The 23888-nt window shown below is 55.0% G+C and overlaps 1 protein-coding gene across 3 annotated transcripts in view; it reads left to right on the forward strand.

Moving 5' to 3' along the window:
• The window catches only part of IGSF3 (immunoglobulin superfamily member 3), a 93892-nt gene extending 70284 nt beyond the window's left edge, over positions 1–23608 (forward strand). For all 3 annotated transcript variants that reach the window (XM_039242728.1, XM_039242730.1, XM_039242729.1), the window contains 4 exons: positions 11103–11513; positions 14629–15036; positions 18329–18802; positions 20475–23608. In XM_039242728.1, the coding sequence (XP_039098659.1) occupies positions 11103–11513; positions 14629–15036; positions 18329–18802; positions 20475–20725 (1544 nt within the window). In that variant the 3' untranslated portion in view covers positions 20726–23608. The remainder of the gene's footprint in view (positions 1–11102; positions 11514–14628; positions 15037–18328; positions 18803–20474) is intronic.
• The last annotated feature ends 280 nt before the right edge of the window (positions 23609–23888 follow it).

A 23888-nucleotide genomic window follows, 5' to 3' on the forward strand; every position in this document is an offset into this window, starting at 1 on the left:
CCCGGCACGCGGTGGGGGTTGAGGAGGGTGGCTAGCACGCAGGGGGGCAGGGGGGCGCCCGGCACTCGGCGGGGGGCAGGGGAGCGGCCGGCCTGCGGTGGGGGAGGGAGGGAGGCGCCGGCATGCGGTGGGGAGAAGAGGAGGGCAGCACGCGGTGGGGGAGGGCAGAGGGCGCCCGGCACATGGTGGGGGAGGGAGGGAGGTGCCTGGCACGCGGTGAGGGGGAGGAGGGCGCCCGGCGTGCGGTGTGGAGGGAAGGGGGCCCCTCCGGCACGCGGGGGGGGCGGGTGGAGGCGCCCGGCATTCGGTTGTGGGGGAGGCAGGCGCACACGTAGAGCTCCTGACAGGGTCGCTTTCATTTCCTAGCTTTGTATGTAGCTCGAGAAATTTCCATCCCATAGGTAGCCGCCAGAATCCGGTGCCCTTGTCTTGATTGACGGTCAGGGTTAGCGTCTTACTGTGTGTTTTCCCTCTGGTTTTTGTGTTGTTGCCTTTGAACCATTTGAGGGTGAGTTGTAAGACTCCGGGCTGTTCCTCCCCAGCACTTCCATGTGCATCTCGTAGGAACGAGGGCAGGCTCCTGTCCGGCCACGACGTGACACGGTCTCACCCCCTGGGAGTTCCCCACGATGACGGATGTTACCAGCACTTCCCCCCGTTGTCCCAATAATGTCCTTGGTCGCGATTTTTGTCTTCCAAACCAGGATCCATCAGGGATCACAGGCTGATTTTACTGGTCCTGTCTTTTTAGACTGGTCTCTTGACTTCACAGCGTCTCCTGTAATCCTCTCCTCTGCAGGGGGGAGGAGGCACCGTTGTCCCCCTGCCCTGTGTCAGGTGCTGAGGGTGCTTAGATCAGCCGTTCACAGCCACCCCAGGCAGCATAAAGTGGCTAGCCCAGCGTCACGTGGCTGGTAAATGGCGGAGAGGGGGTTTGAACCCTTCTCTGTCTGTCTGTCTCCCGGGCTGATTCTCTGACCCAGGCCCTGGCCTCCTGCACTGAGCTTGAGCTCCCTTCCCCCACAGAGGCAAGTCTCCCACAGCAAGTGAGGCCACTTGCCTGGTCAGGGGGATGCCCTGCACCCACTGCTTCACGGCGTCCTTTTCCTGATGTGGGGGAGGGGTCAGGTGTGTGTGCTTTGAGGGGCTCCCCGGGTTCCTCCCCTCTCCTGCTTGGGGGGAAGCGGCTGTAAGGTGGAGCCAGGCTGCCTGGCGTCCCTGCCGTTGCCGGACACCTGACCAGGACCCTGCGAGCAGCCATGCAGCCAAGGGTGGGTTGGATGAGAGGTGGCTTTGCAAGAGGTTTTTCTGACTTTGCGACCCACCCGCTTCGCAAAGATGGTTTGCACACCTTCCAAAGAGGACCCCTCTGCCTTCTCAAGGCCATGGCTACTACCCGTCCTGGTCTGCTCCAGCGTGTGAGATGGTCCCAGGGTTGTTTTCAGCGACATGAGGTCACAGGGGGGTCTTGTCTGAGTTTACCCTTGGCCTCTTCTAACCCCATAAAAAGCCCTCTTTTGTAGGTCCCTGGGTGGCTCAGTCGGTAGTGTCTGACTCTTGATGTAGCCTCGGGTCACGATCTCAGAGTCCTGGGATGGAGCCCCACGCCGGGTTCCATGCTGAGCATGGAGCCTGCTTAAGATCCTCTCTCTCTTTCTCTCTCTGCCTCTGCCTCTCTCCCCGGCTTGCATACTCTCTCTCTAAAATAAAATAAACATTTAGAAATTAAAAAGAAAAATACTGTTCTGTACCACAGTTTGGAACAAGCAAACTGTATAAATGATTGACCATTCCTTGGCCAGTTAGAGCCTGAGCCTGGGCAAGTGGAAGCTTAGGGGAGTGGCTGTGCTGCTTAAGTGGATTTGGGGGTTAATGGAGGGTTAGGCAGGGACCCCATTTTGTGTGACCCCTTGTTGTGGAAACGCCTAGGGACACACTTGCCCGCCTTACCAACTAGGACATTCTGATCATAATTGCGCGTTCTGTGGTCTCCCCTGGCCCTCAAGGTCGGTGTTGTTAGCCATGGAGCCCATCACATGGCTCTGCAGCTGTAGAAAGCTAGAGTTCGTGCTGACCCCAGGACCTTGCCTGACATTGCCTTTTTGAATCGATTCCGAACTCCTGCTTGTTTCCATTCTTGGCACATGTAAGGGAAGGCTAAGGACTTAGCTCATCAGAGGTGCCAGTTATTTGGATTCTGGTTAATTTATGGTGTTACCAAAGAGAATAAGGGGGGGAGGGGAGAAATGTGTGAAGTCACCTCTTGGGTGCCTGGCTTTGTGCTTAGCACTTATGTTCTTAAAAAGTCCTCCAACAGAGAAATGACATACGTGTCCGTGTCCTCATCAGGGTGTTCCGAGGCTCCCGTTGCTTCGGAGGCTCCGTAGCAGCAAACCGGCTTGTCAGGCGGAAGGCTGAGGTTGCAGCTGCTGCTGGGCCTCGGGCTCCCTGACTTCCAGATGTCACACCACGTCATTCCCCCGGGGTGGGAAATGTAGCTGGAGGGTAGGCAGTGGAGGGCTGTCTCCACGCCTCTGTGGCTTACGCTTAATCGGTCTGTTTTCCACCGCTGAGCGAGAGGGAACAGCAGTGGCGTGGGAGGCCCGGGAACAGCTGTTTTCTGCGTGGCCTCTGCTCAGAGGTGAGCGGTAATGCACTTTCGAGGCCCCCTGGAGGCTGCAGAGAGCCTGGTGGGTGCTGCCGCCGCCCAGGGAGTGGCTGGGACTCGAAGGAGAGTTCATCCCTCTTGAGTGTTACATTCTCTCCTTTATTAAATATTTATGCACTTAGCACTTCTTGTTTTCCAAAGAGCTTCGTGCTTGTGTTTACTTTCCTCTCCCACACTCGGGTTGGTCCTGTGCTTCCATGGGGGGAACGTAGAGGTAGAAGATGCCAGAGGGCTGGCTGTGTCAGACACTTGGCGTTGTGGTCCCATTTGGTCCGCACCGCCACCGTGGGAGGAAGATCCTGCTTTCCCATCTTATAAATGGAGTCGCTGCGGGGGTGGGGGGAGCACCTGGGTGGCTGAGTCGGTTGAGCGTCTGACTGGCTCAAGTCATGATCTCGAAGTCCATGGGTTTGAGCCCCGGGCTGGGGTTTTTTGCTGACAGCCCAGAGCCTGGAACCTGCTTCAGATTCTGTGTCTCCTCCCTGCCTCTCTCTGCTCCTACCCCGCTCACACTCTGTCTCTCTCTGTCTGAAAAATGAGTAAACATTAGATAAAATTTTAATAAATGGAGTAACTGAGGCTCATAAAGGTTCTGACTCCCAAGTCAAATGGGTGGCGAGCAGAAAGCCGGGATTTGAACCCAGGTGCACCTTGTTAAAAAGCAGAAGGGTTGGATGAGAGGGAGACTTTGACTCTTTCGAAGGCCAGATAGTGAGAGATTATGGGTTTTGCATTCTCTTACAGGCTCCTTTATAGGAGTTTCTCTTGGTAGATGGTGAGCACAGATGAGACCCAGCCCGGGTGGCTGTAGTAGTGTGAACAGTAGCACCGATGTAGCGGCGAACAGTTATCGAGTGTTCTCATGTGTCAGTCTCCATCCTGAGTGCTGATACGCAACAGCTTACTTGGTTCTTACCTAACCCGTGCAACATGGTGAGGGGGTGCTTTTCACCCCGTTAATAGACAAGGACACCGACACAGAAGTTAAATAAATTATCCAGTGATCCCTAACATGCGTCAAAAGCAAGATTCAAAGCCAGACAGGCAGTCTGGTTCCAGAATCCAAGCTCTTAATTTTATCGTAGGACATGTTTTCTGGACCATGGTGATGTGTTTTGTTTCTCCTCAGGAATCCTCTTTGGTACCAGGTACTTTTATTTGATCTCTCCTCTCTCTGGCTTACTGTCCTTGATTTCCTGATGCCCTTTAGCGGGCACTTAAATTTGTTTTTTTAAGTTGGGGTCATGAGGAACCCGTAGACAGTCCAGTTTGCTAAATGGTGTAGGGGTGTGTCATTTATGCCTCGCCTAACCCCCCTGTTTTTTCAGGCCTCTGCCACCAGATGGCTCTTAAGGCTTGGGGATACCAGAGCTCAAATCCAGCGCTGGCTTCTCTTCTTTCTCCCCTCCCTCCATTCCTTGCCCCTCATAACATGGCTTCTTATTCTTGCTCTTACCCCCCACCCGCGGCCCCCCACCCTCTTTTAGGAATATTTTGTCGAACATTCTTACTCCAACAGAATCCGAGAGAAACCCAGGGAGTGTTGGCTCTGTCACGCTGGTCCATTTATCAGCCTTTAACTGCTGATGTCATCTGCTCCCAGAGGGCTCTGTGTGGGCTGTGTCCCTGGACCGGTCCCTGCCCGGGCCACCTGCTGACCTGACCACATCACGGGTATTTGATTCGTTAAAATCTCGGGCTGGATGGCCCAGTCCATTGTGGATCTATCACTGACCTTTTTTTTTTTTTACGTACTTCCTGTTCCATCTGCACATCCCCAAGGAGGCCTCCAGGGAATGCCCTCACTCTCACTTTGTTGGTTTAGCTTAGCCTGACTCCCCATTGATCACAGAGCGTGACCCCCCAAGGGCCACTTAGGCGGGACTTTAAGGCCGCTCGGCACAGTCGATTCTGCACTCTTAATCCATTCTTTTCTCTTTTAATTTCGAAGCATCGCTTTGCTTTCCCTCTGATTCTCTTCAGCATCAAAAACACCCTCCAATTACACATCCCTAAATACCGAAGCAATAAGGGAAATGTCAGCACTCATTTTCCAAACGTTTACGACCCTCTCCTGGACTGGCTCTTCAATATTGCACATTCAGATTGACAAAGCAATAAACAGGCTTCTAGAAGGACAGCCTCCGGTGGAGAAAGCCGACTTGTCAGCGGGGTACTCTGCTGGGATTTACTGATGGGTAGTCAGGATGAATATTTAATACCCCGTGGATGCTGCCAAATCCGGTTTCTCCAATTTCTTATTGCTGACCTGGCAGATTAGGCGAGCCGAGGGCTTTTTCTTTGACTTGCCTGGGTCCAGGGCATGTGAACCATGGCTGTCCTTGTCACAGTCTGATAAGTGACAGGCTGCCTCATCCCAAGTGGGACTGGCCCCTACCTTCTTCCCAGAGAAGCTGGGGTTCTCCTCCCACACCAGGCGCCTGAGGCTTCTGCTTGCTGAGTGCTCAGAGCGGCTGAGCGTGAATGCAGAAGTGCCTGGAGGAGTCCCCGGCACCCACCGCCGAGTCCTCAAGCCTCGTTGTCATGGTGACACCTGGTGGACCCATCGGCAGGCCCCACAGAAAGGGTCACGGCTTTGCAGACAGTTAAGACTGGGCACATCTGGGTTACTGCGAATTAGCTGCTCCTGCTTCTGAACTTCTGCTACTTTCTCTTTGCTCCTCCCTCCCGCTGCCATCAGCAAGCGTGTTTGAGCACCTACTGTGTGCTGGTTTCTGTGCCGGCCGCTGTGGCTGCAGGCGTGGGTGCGTTCCAGTCCCTGCCCGGCAGGCCATCCTGAGGCCTGGAGGATGGAAGCACAGGGACGTTTCCGGCTCGAGACATTGTGCACAGAGAACACCACGGACGGAGGAAGTAGCATGCTTGTTTGGCTGTGACTGAAGTCTACGACCAGGGAGGGGTTTGTGCCCAGGTGTGTTGGCAAGAGCCAGGGGAGCCCCTTCTAAATGTTTTTTAATGTTTATTCATTTTTGAGAGACAGAGACAGAGCTTGAGTGGGGGAAGCACAGAGAGAGAGACACACACACAGAATCTGAAGCAGGCTTCGGGCTCCAAGCTGTCAGGACAGAGCCCAGCGAGGGGCTCGAACCCATGAGCCTTGAGATCATGACCTGAGCCGAAGTCGGATGCTTAATTGACTGAGCCCCCAGGCGCCCCCTAGGTGACTCCCTTTTATACACAGAAGCTTGGAGAGTCACCATATGAGATGGATAAAAGCAGGGACACAGCAGGCTGCCTGGGTTTGAATCCCGTCTCTACCACTGGTCAGCGGTGTGACCTTGAGCAAGCCTCTATAACATTGGGGTTGATGATACTTATTCCCTAGGTCTCGTGGGGAGCAAATAGTTGGCATTTATGAAGTGCTTAGAGTAGTGCTCGGCATATAGAAAGGATTGCATACATTTGTTAAATAAGAAACGGAACAATTCTAAATGGAGCAATTAGGAGTTCCGGTCATGCTCAGACCATGTGCGTCTTTTGGTAGCAATCTAGAATAGTCCCTTTACTATTCCTAGACCGTATAACATTCCTACTCATGTAATCTTTAAAAGTTGTTACAGTGCCCCAAATTGTGGAATAGAGGGTGAGTTTTTGAGAACGTGGTTCGTACACAACGACACGTTGTAATGTGGCCGTGTACAGGGCCGTCGCCCTGGGCAGAGGCACTGCTGCTCTGTCTCTATACACACCAACCAACCGTCAGGCCCCCCAGCGCAAGGGGCGCTGCTGTCCCGGACAGGGCGCCCCAGATCCTGAGCGACTCTACAGCAGTGCTGAGCACAGCAAAGGAAGACCCTTCCAGCATCAACGCCAGGAAAAAAGTGTGGAGATAGTAAAACGAAAGTAGGTTCTGGGCTCAGACAGAGTTGTCACCCATATGACTGTCCTTTGAAAGTCATGCAGGATCCAAGGTAGAGGCTTGGTGCACGGAGCCATCCTGGACGTGGCTTTACATCTGTCGCTGGCTCGTGTCCATTAAATGTGACTAGAGCCCCTGCCCAGTCCATGTGACCAGGAAAGACCTCCCCATGGGTTTACACGGCGTCCTTGGGACCTGGCTGCCCTGTTGACAACGGCTGTCAGGGGGCTGTTGCTTGGCTGTGAGCAACATGCTCCTGTTTGCAGCTTAGGAAGTTCTGCCTGGTGGGGGCTGAGGCTGGAGGCAGGGAGGCTGGGATGGAGGCCACGTGTAAGGTTGACACAGATTCTAGGGGCTCAGATGGGGCTTGACCACAGGGAGAAGAAGACGGGGTCGTAGGATATGCCTACTTGATCGGCAGGAGCCTTTGCTGTCCCCACTGAGAAGGGTGGGACGCGCACCCCCATCTTCTTCCCTTCTTGGCTGACTTGGGTCTCACAAGTTGACACATGTCTGCTGTCCAGCCGTGGACGCCTTCCTGCCTCACATTACTGATCGTTGTCACATGTCTTTAATACAGAGCAGCGTCTTCCTTTCTTCCTCGCCGCCCCCCGCCCCCCACTGCCTGTGTTTCCTTACCTGTCCCCTCTGGCCTCTGCTCACCCCCCTGCATAGAAACCGCTGCTCCCGGGCTTCCCTGTGGCCTCCTCGTCTCCACACCTGTGGTTCTCGCTCTTAGTGTCCCCGGGCTCCACTGGCGGCTCATGAAACTGCAGGCTGCTGGGCCTCCCCTGTGGCGTGTGAGACTCAGCGTCCCAGCAAGTCGCCCGGTGATGCCAGTGCCTGCCACAAGGCCATGGGGGGCCCCCCGAGAGCCACGGGTGGTGGCGATCTCACGCACCCCCCAGGCCCCTTGGCGCCGCCTTCCGTACAGGCTGCTTGCCCTGCCCTGAAAATGGTGCACAGGGAAGTTCTCACCGGGGCCCCCCTCCTGTGCCTGGGGAGCACCTTACCTGTTCTCTTGTTCCTCAGGGCCAAGCTCAGATGTCACAAACTTTTCAAAGTGTGCTGTCCCTCCTGTCAGTCAGGATCGGCTGGCTTTTCTGTATATCCCATATCTCCAAGACAAGATTAATCGCGTATTTACTCAATCATCCATGTGTTAATATGTTTAGCAAATGCTTGGGCCGCAGTCCCTGCCCTTTAGGTCATTCTGTAGAAAGAGAAAGGCCTTTAAAAAATGAACCTCAGGACGCCCGAGTGGCTCCGTTGGTTGAGCGTCTGACTCCTGATTCCGGCGTGGGTCATGATCTCCTGGTTGTGACATTGAGCCCCGTGTCGGGCTCTGTGCTGAACATGGCGTCTGCTGAAGGTTCTCTCTCTCTCCCTCTGCCCTTCTCCCCTGCTCGCCTGCTTTATCTCTCTCTCTCCAAAATAAAAACAAAAAAGATGTTTTAATTAGCAACTCTTAACTGGCTGTAAGGAAATCCTTTACTGGTGGAAGTTCTATGCATGGAGCATGCATACAAAGCGAATCCGCAGAATGGGTAGGTTGGCCGGTGAAGGGCCAGCCCTTCCGTGTTGAGTTCCTCGGTCCTTCTGATGCCTCTCACCTGTCACCACCTGGTCCTTGCCGTAACCTGGCCTCTCCTAGAACCCAAAGCACATGATTCCGCTTGAGGAGCGGCCCAGGAAGGGAAGTCTCCAGATGCAGAAAGAAAGGGACCTTCCCTCAAACAGGGCCCAGCTCGCCCAGCCCTGGGAGCCTGAGGTGTCCCCGGAGGCGGTGTGGGTGACAGGGTGTGACTGGAGCCTGTGCCGGCACGCAGGGACCTCGTCCCCCACATCTTTCCTTTTCCACCTCTGCGTTATTGCCTCTCCAAATCCACTCCTCACAGGGCCACGTCCAGGATTTCTCAGGTGTTAAGGTGTATAGGAATCACCCAGGGATCTTGTCAAAGGCAGATTCAGTGGGTTGGGGTCTGGGAGGCTGCATTTCTGACAAGTTCCGGGGTGGCTCTGATGCTACTGGTCCAGGGGCTGTACGTTTAGTACCAAGTCTGCTGGTCCGACTGTTCTCGATCCCCTGCTGAGCTTGGAACGTGGGGCCAAACCCAGGGACCAACAAGAGTCAGAAAGAGTGAGAATGGAGCGCATGTTTCCGATCCAGCAGGCCCTGTGCTAAACTCTCTGTAGGCCATCGCGTGTAACCTGTACAGCACTCCGTGAGGTGCTAGCATGATGCAGACGCACATTCCTGCGGGCCGTGAGGGCGCCCACACCCCCCCTCGCCCCTGCGGAGGAGGGTGGTGCCCACAGACAGCCTGCACACCGCCCAGGGCGCTCCTGGACAGGAGCTGGCAGATCTTCCTAATTAGTCGTGGGGGCTGCCGTCTCCCCTGGGCTTCGGGGAAGGTCCCCCCTGCCCTTGAGATGCGGGAGGAAATTCAGGGCGTAGAACAGGAGCTGACCCCTCCTGCCCCACCTGTCAGGCAGGCCCCACATTTCAAAAATGCCTCTCTTTCAAGCTTTTCAACACTTCACAATATTTTGACATGAGAAGGAGAGGGGGGAAAAATGGCAGTGCTTTGAAACATTTCTCTTCTTTGGATCCTGGCTCTGGGACCATGTGACCCAACTGAAGCTTAGTCATAGGATTCCAGTTTAACATATGCAGTTACTATAGCAATTGAGGTTTCCTTAGTAACCCTTGCAAAAATAATCCGGCCCCAATTAATAATACATTTTCAAGCTCTTTCTACCCTGCACCGAACAGCCCAGTTTTCTTGGACAAGCACCAGATAATTCAGGTGGTATCATTTGTGCTGATAGAGATATCATTTGCATGCGGTGAATTGGGCTGGAAAGGAATGAAAAGGGAGCTGGGTGTTCCGAGGATCGTAGGAATCCAATCCGAGAAGATGGCTGGCCAAAGCCCACGTGCCTCTGGTTTGCAGAGCTTGGAGGCTTCCTGGTATTACTGGTAAATCCTGCCCCAGATGCCCTGTGTGCCCTGGAGGACTATGTGTTTGAAGGAGGGAGAAGGCAGGAGACTGGGCTCGTTCACCAAAAAAAGAAAAAGAGAGAGAGAGAGTGAAGAAACTAGAAGGGGGGGCCGTGGGACATGGGATTCCTCTCATATTGGTGCCTTCTTGATGGCCTGAGAAGGTCTGTGGGAAGGTGAGTTCGGCAGTCCTTTGCGAAGAGCACCACTTGATTCACCGCTGAGCTACTTGTCCTTAGAGTTGCTTTTGTCACAGTGGCGTTGGGCTTCAGGCCCCGCCATCCCTTCGCTCGTTGACTCCTCTCCGCCACCCAGAACGTTTGTGCATGACCAGGGCGTCCAGGGGACGGTCTGGGGTTTTCAGAAATTTGAGTTGGGGTGTGAAAAGATGCTTCACTGACTGCGCCCCAGGAGTAAGTCGGAGTTCCATCTTTTTCTTTTTTAGAAAACGTTTCCAGTACTGAGGGTGGTGGGTAGGGGAAGCAGAGCCCAGCGTGATAAGGATGGAGTGGGTATAATCCTGGATGACCTACATAGGCTATATTTCATCCGACCTTGGCTTCCCGCCACCTCCGATGCGAGCGTAGTCGTGAATTAGCAGGTAGGGTGGCGCTCCGCTGCCCTCCCTTCTGGTTTTGGCGAAGGGAAGGACGCTGGAGTCAGCTCCGTTCTGTCCCATTGCTCTCTTCTCAGCCCAGCCCCTGTCTCTCTGCCCCCAGGGATCTCACCCCAGCAACCTGCCACCCTGTTTCTATGACATGCTCTGCCCCACATATCCCAGCAGACGTGGACTGAGTGCTTTTCCATAGCCCCCGTGCTGTGCCAGGCTCTGGGGGGTGCAGCGATGGGAACGTCCACGAGGCAGGCCGGTGGTGTTCCCCAGGGTATCCTTAGCACTTATCAGCACCAGGAGGACCACGCTCTAAATATTTGCAGACTGGAAGAGAAAAGCTTGATTGATCTCTACCAAAGGGGCGCGCAGAGGCTAGGGTGGAAAATACCAGAAGATATGAAGAAGATGCTGGTGCCAGGTCAGAGAGGGGCTGCTGGCCCAGTAGGATGAGACAGAAGGAGAGGGCACAGAAGGGGCAGGGGGTGGGGCGGAGAGGGTGGGAAGAAGCAGAGAGGACCGCTGAGCAGAGACCAGAGCTCAGGGAGGGGGTGGGGGCGCTGGAGGGGTGAGTCTTGGAGATGAGTGTGGACAGTTGGGCAAGACCAGATCCTGGAGGGACTTGGTACTGTGAAAAGGAATTTTTTCCCCCTTTATGAGCTGTAAGCAGTTGGGAGCCATTGAACTTCCTAGGCAGGGAGATGATTGGGCAGATCTGAGTTTCAGCCCAGTCCCTGGAGGCTGTGTGCCGATGAGGGAGCTGGGAGGAGACAGGTGGAGGGGTGCTGGGGTAAAACTGGCTCCGTGCAGCCTCCCTCGCACGGAGCCCTGCTCCTAAGGAAGCTCATCCGCGGCCGCTGCAGGTGAGGCTGGGGATGGGCTGCCTTCCTGGACGGGCGTGTGTGGTGACCCTACTCACACCTCCCCTCCCCCTTTGCAGTGACGAAGCTGCAGGTGAGCAAGTCGAAGAGGACCCTCACCCTGGTGGAAAACAGGCCCATCCAGCTGAACTGCTCAGTCAAGTCCCAGACCAGCCCCAACTCCCACTTTGCGGTGCTCTGGTACGTGCATAAGCCGTCGGATGCCGATGGGAAGCTCATCCTGAAAACCACGCACAGCTCCGCCTTCGAGTTCGGCACCTACGCCGAGGAGGAGGGCCTGAGACCCAGGCTGCAGTTCGAGAGGCACGCATCCGGGGGCCTGTTCAGCCTCACCGTGCAACGGGCCGAGGTCAGTGACAGTGGCAGCTACTACTGCCACGTGGAGGAGTGGCTGCTGAGCCCCAACTATGCCTGGTACAAGCTGGCCGAGGAGGTTTCGGGGCGCACAGAAGTCACTGTGAAGCAGCCAGGTGAGGACGTAGGGGGAGGGTGTGGCCGGCTTGGGGTTTAGTGCTGGGAGACTGCCTGGGGCCAACGGGACTCCGGAGGTCCACGCTGGGTGTGGGTGCGGGTGCAGGGCCCTGCCTGGGGGTGACGGGGCTCCGGGGGTCCACCACGCTGGGTGTGGGTGCAGGTGCCGGGCCCTGCCTGGGGGTGATGGGGCTCCGGGGGGTCCACGCTGCATGTGGGTGCAGGTGCGGGGACAGTCATCCTGGCGGACTACAGGCTGCCCACTCTGCCTGCAGTGTGTCTTGGTGCCGGGGGCAAACCCAGGAAAGTGTCCTTGACTCTGCTCTTCTGGACAGCATCCTTCTCACCAGGAAGAGGCCTGAGGGGCGGATGTGCTGACCAAGAGGTGGCGAGGCGGGGTCCCTGGCGGCCCCTGGGCCTCCTGGTTGTGCAGGTCGCACCTTGCAGCTCAGGCTGGGCCAGCTCTGTAGCCAGCATTCTGGCCCAGAGTGCACTTTTCTGGTCCCCGACCTCGGCTTCCCCTTTTTGTCTTACCTCCCATTTCAGCTCAGGGAGGAGCCCTCCCCGTCTCCAAAGCGGAGCGCCCCTCGGCCTCCTCTCAGAGCCTGTGGGTGCAGCCCCCCTCATTCCACAGCCTGACAGGTGGGGGCTGGCATGTGACCTCTGCCGGAACATTCCGGGGAGGAAGCGCTTACTGCCGCGGTAGCCCTCACGGTCAGAAAACCCGCTCCGTGTAATTTCCCTCCAGGTTTAGATCTGCCCCTGGAACAGCCCAGGATGACATTGGGTCATATGTTTTCACATGTGAGAGGTGCCCCCATCAGGCTCCCTCTCCCCTTGTTAAAGGGCTCTCAGCCCTACCTGATGTGACCTTAAGCTCCCTCTCCATCCCTCATTTCTGCCTGGCCTATAATTTGTCGTCACTGCCTGCCTTTCCTGACAGGCGGGGGGAGCTACCCCAGGTCCCATCTCTGGGCATTTGTTTATTTATATGCTTGTCCTCTCTTGCCGCTTCTTCAGTGTCTACCCCAGCCCCAAGACTTCAGTCAACATCACCTCCAGGAAGCCTTCCCTGCTTTCTCCCATATTGCCAGAAGTTCCTTTTTCCTTAGAAAATACCCAGCATCATAATTATTTGTTTGCATTTCTTTTCTACTCTAAGCACTTTGAGGACAGGGCTATGTGTTTATATTTTCAGTTGCCAGTATGGTGCCTTTCATAAATATTGATTGAATAAGGAACAGATAGTTACTTTCCTGGAACAGCCCAGGGCCTTCATAGTCCCTGTTCTCTTAGTCTGGAACAGGTTGACCATAGATCTTCATTATGTGTTATATATACGGGTGTGTGTGTGTGTGTATGTGTGTACGTGTACTCTTTACCTTTCTGTTCCCCTGGCTTGTCCCCCAGAAAGCCGCAATAAACGTATGTTCAGACAGCACAGGGACCAGATGCAGAGGCCCGGCCGTGGCCTGGCCTGAGCTGTGTGCAGTGGGGCTGGCCCCCTCTTTTCCCTCTGGATGTTGTATTGCTGAGGCTGCCCCAGCGCTAATTGTCACCCCCTCCCGGTGGCACTTTCGGGAACGCTGGCCTGCTGGTGTATCGCAGAGGAAGCTCTGGCCTGTGCGGTCCCTCTTGGTGTTTCCAGAGACCCCAGGCCAGTCATCGGGGCTTTTGAAAACTGGCGTTTGTCATTTGGCCCACGTAGGTTTCTTTTAGGTTTCTGTTCTTCCTGTCTGTTTTCAGTTCTGATCACTTTCTCTGGTGGGAGGACATGATCCCCTCCCCCCGCCCACCAGAAGTGCCGTCCTATGCCTTCACTTGTTTGTGCAGAAACTGAGAGAATCTCAGTGGATCCTAAATTTATTGAGGGAATTTCCCCATCTGAGCCTACAGACTCACAGCGAGCTACTGGGGCAATAAGGGTGTTTGTCAAAACCCATGTAGGGAGATCTCTGTGGGGAAGATTCACGCCATAAATAGAAAACTCACAAGACCCTGATTAAAACAACCCGTTCCTCCTTTTCGGTTGAGAGTTTTCGTTTCTTTGTTTTTTCTTCCCTTGTTTCCCCTTCTTTCTCTATACTCCACTCCTCCTTCTCCCCTGCCTCTCTCTCTTTTTTTTTTCCTGATGAGAAAAAATATGCTTCTAGAGCTTTTGGAAAACACAAAGAAGAAAATAATCTTTCAACCCAGAGACAAGTAGAGTTAACACACACACACACACGTATGTGTATGTTTATATTCTGAGGACACTGGTTATTTAAAATAGTTTTTCAGTTATTCTTAATTTTTGACCTTTTAGTTCCAAAGGGTATTGCCTCATGTCATAAAATACTCGGGCCGTTTTGAAATGTAAAAAGTAAGAACTGATGGTGCATGGCCCTAAGGTCCTTCTCCGGGTGCTTTGGCGGTTCTGTAGCTGTTTGATCCCTCTGGTCCAGACAGACTCAGTAGGACCTTGTAGGAAGTGACACGCGCGTCATCCGGGCGTGCCGTCACTGATGACTCTCTCTGCAGAGGAGGATCTGATCGGCTGAGTCGTCCACTCGCTTGGTGCCACCAGTTTCGGGCTTTTCTTTACTGATGTCAGATCAGTTCTGTCCCCACCTCGAGAGGAAACCCGAGATAGTAAGGACCACAGTCCCTGAGGCCAACTCGGGGACGTATTTAAACTGCTTCCTCTGCGGTCCTTTGGTGGTGGACAGTGCGGCTTATTCTAGCCATCGTGCAGTCAGTTTTTTAAAATGTGCTCTTGGCTTGAAAGGGGGTCTCAGCATGCCCTTTCCTGCCTGTCCCTTCCCAGCCACCCCTCTGGGCCGTACGCTTATGGTCTGCTGTCAGCGGAGGTGGAGTCATCCCAGGCTCATGCTGGCCCTCCTCTGTGCCCCCGAATCAGCGAGGTCCACACTGGGGGGACAGCTGTGCCATGAACTTCTGGCAGTCTGGGCCTCTGGATGCACGATCCAGGAACTTGCTGTGTTGAGGGCGCCCCACCTGGGAAGGGGGTTGTGCCCATCGAGAGGGGAGGGCACCCTTGACCTGTGCTCATGAAGGGCACTCACGGGCACCTGTTGCTCCCCGCTGCTCACATGCCCTTTCCCGTCTTTCCAGACAGCCGCCTGAGGCTCAGCCAAGCGCAGGGGAACCTGTCGGTCCTGGAGACGCAGCAGGTGCAGCTGGAGTGCGTGGTCCTGAACCGCACCAGCGCGGCCTCCCAGCTCGTGGTGGAGTGGTTCGTGTGGAAACCCAACCACCCGGAGCGGGAGACCGTGGCCCGCCTGAGCCGCGACGCCACCTTCCACTACGGAGAGCAGGCAGCCAAGAACAACCTGTGGGGGCGGCTGCACCTGGAGAGCCCCTCGGCCGGCGTCTACCGCCTCTTTATCCAGAACGTGGCCGTGCAGGACAGCGGGGCCTACAGCTGCCGCGTCGAGGAGTGGCTGCCCAGCCCCGGTGGCGTGTGGTACAAGCGGGCCGAGGACACTGCTGGCCAGATGGCCGTCACCGTCACACGGCCAGGTGAGGGTTAACGTCCCTGGGGCCGTCACCACCTTGGGCCTTCCCCCTGTGAGCTCCGGGTTTTGTGCGCTGCACAAAACGCATGTATTAATACATCGCTTGCAGCTAAATATATGCGCGCATACGTTTTGCATCTACAGCTGACTCAGATCCCACCGCCCCCATGAATGGGAAGTTGCACATCTGGCTTCGGCCCCAGGTGATCCTGTTTCTTGACTCGAGTAACGTTTTTCACTTATTTCAGAACGTAGAAGAGTTTCTTTTTAAAGAATACATTCGCATTCAGGAGGCGGCGGATATGCAAAACTTTTGAACCAGTAGCCACACGGCTCAAAAGCTGAAGCTCGTAGGTCGTCAGTGGAAAGGAGTTGATGCATGTGCTTTAGCTAGAAAAGGATGAAATTCAGCGTCTCACTTCCCAATCGCTGTGTTGGTGTTGATGGCTATTCTGTGTGGCTTCCCTCGTCCTTATTTATGTTCCCAAAGTGCCTACGTGCACGTAATTCCTCAGTGTAATTCTGGCTACACATTCAAACCCCTCCTGAAAGCAGAGGTGAGCAGGATTCCTGTGTCCTCTGCAACATCACCTCCTCGTTTATCCAAATCAGAGCGAAAAGTCTGTCCCCCCTGCCCCCCGCTCCCAGAGGACGTGGGCAGGAATGAACTCTGTGGCCTGTGTGAGTGCTCGGTCTTGTTCCTGTTCGCCGTCTGTTGGGCACATTCGTCGCGTTCCCGCGTCTCAGTAGAGTGGCGCTCCGGGTCGGCAGGGCACCGGGCCCTCACAGCTGTGCCCGCCCCGTGGTCACGGAACCACTTCAGGAGAGACTGTGCCCTTCGTTATAGCAAAGGGCATTACCTCACCGCTCTGCGTCTTGCCCAAGCTAGACGAGAAATCACCTCTGTGTCGAATTACTCATTTCCCACGAGCTTTTCTGTTTTTCTTTCCACCTGGCGTGGAAACAGCTGCATGTCTTCTTACGAAGGTACATTTGTAGAGGCGCAGCATTGGGGCGCCCTTCTTCCTAGCACTCACCCATTCTCACGTGACCACACCAGGGCTCCAGGTGGCATGGAGGACAGACGTTTCTGGACCGTCTGCCACCTTCCAGCCTTACGTACGGGCAGAGGCTGAAGTCCACACAGGGAGACGGCTTGGCCTCTCCTAGAAGGGGACAGACACGGGCAAATTGGTAGACAGTCGTGTTAGAGGGAGGAGGGGAGGGCATGGCAAGTGGGCATGGGTTTCCTTCGAAACACGTGCATTGAGCCATCACCAGGCACGCGAAGGGGCCAGGACATTTACATGAAAATGTAAATGCCAGGGCGCCTGGGGGGCTCAGTCGGTTAAGCGACCAGTTCTTGGTTTCAGTCAGGTCATGATCTCACGGTTCTTGAATTCAGACCCCTGTGCAGTGCGGAGCCTGCTTGGGATTCTCTCCCTCCCTCTCTTTGTCTGCTCCTCCCCCGCTGAGGCTCTCTCTCTCTCTCACTCTCTTTTTCAAAATAAATAAACTTAAAAATTTAAACGTTTATGTTGTTAGCATTCAGATGAGAGGAAAGCAAAGGGAGAGAAGGTGGGGAAGAGGCCCTTCTGGGGAGCTGCATGTCCAGTGGTCTCTGCCATCTTGCCATGTGGGTGCATTGGACCCCGGTGGTCAGCCGCTGGTAGCTTTAGGACGCAGCTCGGTAGGCTGTGCAGGACGAAGGTGCCCTTGGCTGCCCCTTAACCTGCAGTATTTCTCTCCGATGCCTTGGGGGTTACAGTCCTCCCTGACCTGGAAGGATAAGCCGACACTCGAGGGAGTGGGAGTTGTCTCTGATGGGATATTCTCCCCCTGCCGCCATCTTGCCTCCCGGGGCATTCTCCCCCATGGGTGCCGGGCCGAGGCACCCTTCCCCCCGCCAGTACCCAGGTCCTGAGTTCTCAGTGCCAGCGATACACACCCAGATTCCGGATGGGGGGGTGCAGGGCCTTGGCAGGGCCCCACAAAGGTGGGGGCACCACACCTTTGTGATCACCTGTGAGCAGCATCAGGCCAGTGCATTGAAAGCCTAGGACAGTACTTGGGAAGCGCTCCTCGTTGATCTCCATCCAAGCAGAATCCGAGTTGGCATCTTTACTTTTGTTGCTGTTACGTTAGCATCTTTTTTGAGCACTTCCTAAGCAGAGCCAAACAGGCCGGTTAGGAGGTAGGGAATGGATTATTTGTTGAGGATCTGGCCCGGAGAGCCAAAAAAGGGGGGCGCAGCAAAGCAAAGGAAGAGATTCTAGCTGCCCAGTGGTGTCTGCGAAGGCTGACTCACCTGCTTGGGGACCTCTCTGTGGCTGCTCTGTGTCTCTCCCATCTCTGTTGGGAGATGCTGTCCGTCCTCAAGGCGGTCGGTGCTCAAGGCGAGGGCCCCTTCCAGGTCTGTTGTCTGTGGCTAGGCTTCAGTCCGTGGAGAATACTTCCCTCCTCGGGTTCCCTGGGGCATCGGTTGTCTGCATGCACACAGTTTAAACTCCAGAACCGCTGAAGGGCAAATCCATCATCCAGGCTTGCCATCACAAACTAGTGCAAACTTGGTGGTTTAAAACAACAAAAACGGATTGCACAGCGGTTGTGGAGGCTGGAGGCCTAGGAGCAGATTGTCAGCAGGACCAGGCCACCCCCAAAGTTTCTAGCTTGCCTCTTCCACCTTCTCTGTGGTCCCAAGTGTCCCCCGGCTCATGGCTGCATTGCCCCGGTCTCCACCTTGTGTTCGCATGGACTTCTCTCCATGTGTCCCCCACCCCTTCTCCTCAGGACACTGGTCACTGCACGTAGGGCCCACCCTCAACCCGGTATGCATTCATTACACCTGCAAAGACCTTATTTCTGATTAAGGTCACATTGTCAGCTTCTAGGTGGGTGTGCATCTTGGGCGGGAGGGACCCTTCCGCCACTGCAAGAGGTTACAGTGAAAGGAAGTGTCCCTTCCTCCCCGGATTCCCATTAGCGGCCACGTTTACCCACCTCTCGTGAATTCTTCCGCAGATATTTTCTGCAAAAGTAAACAAATCCACGTGTCCAAATAAAACATACTGTCTGCCGCATACAGTGGCGCCGGGGTGCACAGCTCTTCTGTACCCAGGCAGTCTTTCCCGATTCCTTGCACGTTTCTGCCACATAGGACCTACCTTACTCCCCCCAACGGGTGTATCCTATATCCCCATAGTACTGGAATATACTTAGGGAGGGACACGCGGGTTGTTTGGAGCAGAGAAATTAAAACACGCTTTTCTGCCTCTTTTGCCCCTCGCCTCCCCCAGACGCCGCCCTGCAGGTGGACACGGTGGTCCCCAATGCCACGGTGTCTGAGAAGGCGGCCTTCCAGCTCGACTGCAGCATCGTGTCTCGATCAAGTCAGGACTCGCGCTTTGCCGTGGCCTGGTACTCTCTGAGGACTAAAGCCGGAGGGGAGAGGGACGGGCCTGGCCTGGGAGAGCAGGAGGAGGGGGACGGGGGCGACGAGGAGGAAGGAGAGGACCTCACAGAGCGGACGGCCCTGCTGAGCGTGGGCCCAGATGCCGTCTTCGGCCCAGAAGGCGGCCCCTGGGAGGGCCGGCTTCGCTTCCAGAGGCTGTCGCCCTTGCTCTACCGGCTCACCGTGCTGCACGCGAGCCCCCGTGACACGGGGAACTACTCGTGCCGTGTGGAGGAGTGGCTGCCCAGCCCTCAGAAGGAGTGGTACCGGCTGACGGAGGAGGAGTCGGCCCCCATCGGCATCCGCGTCCTGGACACAAGTGAGTGGTCCCCCGGTTACAGGGGATGGTGTCCCCGTTGAGCCCAGCGGTCTGGAAGAATGAAATCAGAGCGTGACTCTGACTCTGGCTCAATAAGCAGTTTTCCCACCTGTGCCCGGCATCTCAGCCTTGACACACCGGTTCCTATACTTGACCCTTGACTGCCCATGTGGGTAGGAATTAAGGTCACAACATGCGGCAGTCACCTTGATGTTCCACCAGGTTCTACTTCAGTGAGCGTTCGTTATCCAAGTGTACTGTTAGGTGTTACCATGTCCCTCCGTAGCCAGCTACCATGTTTCAGACTCCCGAGGAGAGAAACGAAGCCTGAACACAGTTACTGTTCTCGGCTCATGTGTATCTTGGAGGCTGACTTTGAGGTTCAGGTGACGTTGCACGGTCTGTGGGGAAAACCAGCTAGAAGGGCAGTGATGCCGCAGGGCGTCTGGAAGGACCTGCCCACGAGCTCTCTTAGTCCAGAGAACGCAGACTTCCCACCGGGTCATGGCCCTCCGTGGGAAGAGACCGGAGGAAATAATGGCTGACCTGAATACCTTGCTCTAACGGGGGTCTCTGTCAGTTGCCTTTTGCCAAAGGGTGGGAGGGCACAGCCCACCGGAGGTGGTGTTTGTTACAGTAGAATTAGCCTGGAACGCAGAGAGGCAACATCTGCTAGATTCTGCTAGAAACTGTAGAACATTTTACCAGGTGATTTTGATTGGAATGTTTGAGCCTTGTCAGCCTTCTCTTTTCTTTGACTCCCTCCTGTTGATTAGACACAACCACATGAAATTGAGATTTTGCGAAGTCAGAAGTGGGTTTTGAGTTTTCTTAATCATACTGATGGCGACAGCTGTGCAGTAGAAAAGACTGCAGAGAAAAGCCTACATCCGACTCAGACCCCTGACGATCTCCTGGAGGACCCAAAAGTACAGGGGAAGGTGTTTAGACCCATCTGCCCGCTGCAGATGCCCCTATTTATTAAGTCATGGAACATGGAGGTCAGCCAGCAGCCTGATTTTCCAGAGAAAATGCAGGCTTCCAGGGTTTGGGCCCCTGCTCAGGCCTTGTGGGTCTGGGGCGTGGGGCGTAGGGGGCCAGTTTTCACCCTCTTCTGTATCCAGGAATGACTAGCACTGAACTCTACGCAGCCACAGACATGCCTGCGGACACGTGCGAATGGTCCGTAATGGCATTTCAGTTGATACCGTGAGTCAATGCTAACGTTACTCAAGTAAGCGTCATTTCTGATAAACCTGCTCTGAGAAGCTGGCAGGGAGCAAATGTGTTACATCCCAGAGAAGGACCCTCGGCGCAGAGCTCGGCACAGAGCTCGGTGCAGAGGGGCGTGGGAGGCACCACCTGGCAGGAGGTGCGGGTCTCTGTGGAGGCAGCTTCCTCATCTAGATGTAGCTGGGCTCACGGTCACTAGACTCCATTTCGTCACGTGGCTTTCACGGCCACGGTACTGGGTCCTGGTGGGACACGGGGGCATTGCCTTGTATGAACTTCCGGCCGTGACCTGAGGGGTGCTGCTGTGAGAACAAGGCGACAAGGGGGTCCCCACTTGTAGCAGCATCAAGGAAGGACAGGGTGGGGGTAGCATTTCAGGTAGGCTGAGCCAAGGCTGCCGTCCAGGCTCCCTGCCCTCACGGTCTGCCCTCCGTTTCAGGTTCCAGCCTGCAGTCTGTCATCTGTTCCAACGACGCGCTCTTCTACTTCGTCTTCTTCTACCCTTTCCCCATCTTCGGCATCCTCATCATCACCATCCTGCTGGTGCGCTTCAAGAGCCGGAACTCCAGCAAGAGTTCCGACGGGAAGAACGGGGTGCCCCTGCTGTGGATCAAAGAGCCGCACCTCAACTACTCCCCCACATGCCTGGAGCCCCCTGTGCTCAGTATCCACCCGGGAGCCATAGACTAAGGGGACCGTCGCGGACGTCAGCTGCAGAGGAGCTGACGCGCTCCCTTCCTGCCTCTTGCTCTGTGATCGGACGGCGGGCGGGCAACGCCGCCGTGACTCCGGAGTGTTCTCTGGGCGCAGAACAGCCAGACTAGAGACTCCTCTCCAGTCCCGGGTCGTCACAGAGACGGACTGCCTCTAGGTGGCAGTCGTGGCTGGTTATAGCTGTCTTGAAGCAGATGATGTCTTTATCCTGCAGTTAGGCTTCTCGTTTTCGTTTTTGATAACGTAGTGAGTAGCTCCAGATGTCACATCTACTCGCTGAATTTATATTGTATTCTCAGATGGATGTGACAGGGGTTCTTAGTCTTTGTAAGGGGCTCTTTTCAGGTCCCTTCGGCTCACCGTTTGGATTCCGTAACGTGGCGAACGGGTGTCCCGTAACACCCCGCCGATGGCACAAGGGAGGGGAACTCTTTGGTGCCAAGGAATCGCTTCCAGGCCCCCTCGTTTCTGCATACTTGAAAATGCCCCCCATGGATCAGAAACACCCAAACATTTTCTACTTTCTTAACGAGACTTGAAAATTACGCGTCACGTGGGCCCAATTTGTATCTTGTCTTTTCCCGCAGCCAGAGTTGTTGGAACCGCTTTGTAGTCGAGATGAAAGCGTTGAATTTCGCCTCAAAGAACTTTGTACGTACAGGGGGAGCCTGTGTAACCCCATTCGATAGACGGAGCCCGACCACATTGTCGGGGAGGCAGAGACACGGGCTTCATGCCAACCTTGCCAAAAAAATTTACAAAAATAAAAAAAATTTTTAAAAAGCCCAGAACTCTGTCGGAGAACAAGCGAAAGCCCCGAACAGCACACACTTTTGCCATCGCGGCTGCTGACTTTCAGATCAAAGCTAAGGATCAGTGGCGGAAGGAAACAGGCTAGTTGATGGCCTGATGTATTTCGCGGGCGCAGCCCCAAGCTGGTAACTGTGAGCGGGTGGGCTTCTATTTCAAGGTGCTTTGCCAAACTCTTCATGGGAAGCGGCCAGGGAGCCTGGAAAGGGGGCGGTGCTGAGCTCAACACGCAGGGCCCACTTGCAGTCACTGTACGCCTGAGGGCACGGGGCCGGGCAACCCTGAGTTCCCCCAGGGGTCAGCCAGCACAGGGAGGGCAGCAGTTTCCAGAGTCTGGAAGTCGGAGACCAGGGCAGAAATCGCTGCCACCCTGGAGATGCGAAGACTTGGGCTTTTCTTATTCCTCCCAACTAGATTTCCCTCAAAGGCAACGACATCCTTCTTACTCACCCTTTCTCTCCCCAAGTGTCTCACTGCCGTCAGAATATGTCTCTGGGAGAGGTCTAGACACAGCCCTCTCTCACCCTTGCAGACCGCCTGGTCTCAGCGGAAAGTCCCCATGTGCCAGTGTGGGCTTTTGCCATTCCCCTTCCTAGATCTTGTGTGTGATGGTAGGTGACTTGGTTGTTCATGGTTATAGTGGCTGTTTGTTCGGATGCCCATTGAAGCCCAACAAGGCCAGGGTCGCCCTGTTCGTTTATGCTGTGAGCAAGACGTTCAGCCCCCCCGCCCCCACCGCCAGCCCCATTGCTCACCCCATGGGAGAAGTGTGGGTGCCCTGGCTCTCCTATATTTTGCTGGCCAAGAGTGCCACCTCTGTTCTTCTGGGAACTCGCATCTTGAATCCCAAGGGGACAACTTGTTTAGAAAAAGCCACCAGGGATTCCAGAGCGAGGTCGAAGCAGAAGGGTTGTCTGTTCTGAGGCGGAACAGACTCCATGGGGGAGGCCATGCTGGGGGTGCTGGGGGTGCCCTGCATGTACAGATGCTTTGCTGTGCGACAGCCGAGGTGTGCGACAGCCGAGGTGATGCAAGGTGACCCCAGGCTTATGTAGACCTGCCCATGAGCGTGCTGTCCTGTGAGCCCCTGTGTAGGCACAGACACCTCCATCCCCAACATGCTCATTTCCATTTACCATGTGTGCTGCAGCCACGCTTTGCAGGGGTGGGTCAGTCGGCCCAGGGGCAAGGGGAGAAGGCAGTCCTTTGCCCCATTTCTTCATTTCAGGCGCCTGGGCTTGCTGTGGGCACCTGGCCCCTGTCTTGTGGCCCAAGCCAGTGAGGGAAGATGACTGAGACTTTCCTCGGCCTGAAGGGAAACACACGGGGTGGGGTTGGGGGTGGGGCAGAACGGAGTGTGTGACTCCTGCAAGCAGAGCTTGCTCCCAGGTATAGAAAAGTAGATAATGCACGCAATTAAATAGGTGAAGCGGTTGCAAGAAGTTTGAAAGGAAGAAAAGAACCCGAAGCCAGTATTTTAGTAATTTTTTCCCCCTGTGTATTTTTCTGTTGGGCTGGGGGATAACATCAAAGGGTGAGCTTTTCAGATCCCACTCCCCCCACCTCCTTTGGCCATTTCTATGGAAATGTGGTGTCAGATGAGGGGTAATGGTGCCCTCCAGTGGCTGGGAGACCTCATCGCACATGTCCAGCTGGATCTGGGGGGGTGGGGGAGAGGGGGGCGCTGGACCAGGAGAGGAAAACTGCCAACTGGTTCTCTGGACTTACCAACGGCTACAATGTTGCATTGGCAAAAAAGTACACTGTGCGAGGCCCATTCCAAGACATGGATATGACCACACCCTCTTTCATCAGGGTGCTGCTGTAGCAGGTTTTCACATTCTTTTCAAACAATGGTTTCTCTGCGTTTATCGTTGAAAAAAACAGATGGGGTAAGAAAACTACCCGTGCATGATGTAGAGAGCTGTTGATTGGTTTTTGTTTGTTTTTTTAAAGGAAAACTCTTTGTAAAATGTTGCACTAAAATGTTTTATATACACTTCAGAGACCTGTAGTAAATTATGTTGAAAATATGGCTGTTTACAGTTACTGGAGTTCGCTGTCCTTCTTTCTTCCCCCCCTCCCTCACACCCCCCACCCCCTTAACCAGCCTCTCTAGCTCTGTGAAACTGTGTCCTGGGGGCCTGGAGTTCTGCCCCTGACTTTGGCCTGCTAGGCTCAAGACTCAAGAATCGCAGCCTTTATCACCATAGTCTGCTCCCAACCTAAAGCGTGCCTTTGTACAAATGATGATTTAAAACAAAGCAAAAAATCCTTTCTCCAGGCAGTTGGCTGCCATCTGCTGAAAATGTATCCTAATAAATGAACA

This window comes from Hyaena hyaena, unplaced genomic scaffold, assembly GCF_003009895.1.
Source record: "Hyaena hyaena isolate Hyena2069 unplaced genomic scaffold, ASM300989v1 scaffold_217, whole genome shotgun sequence".
Classification (NCBI taxonomy): Eukaryota; Metazoa; Chordata; class Mammalia; order Carnivora; family Hyaenidae; genus Hyaena; species Hyaena hyaena.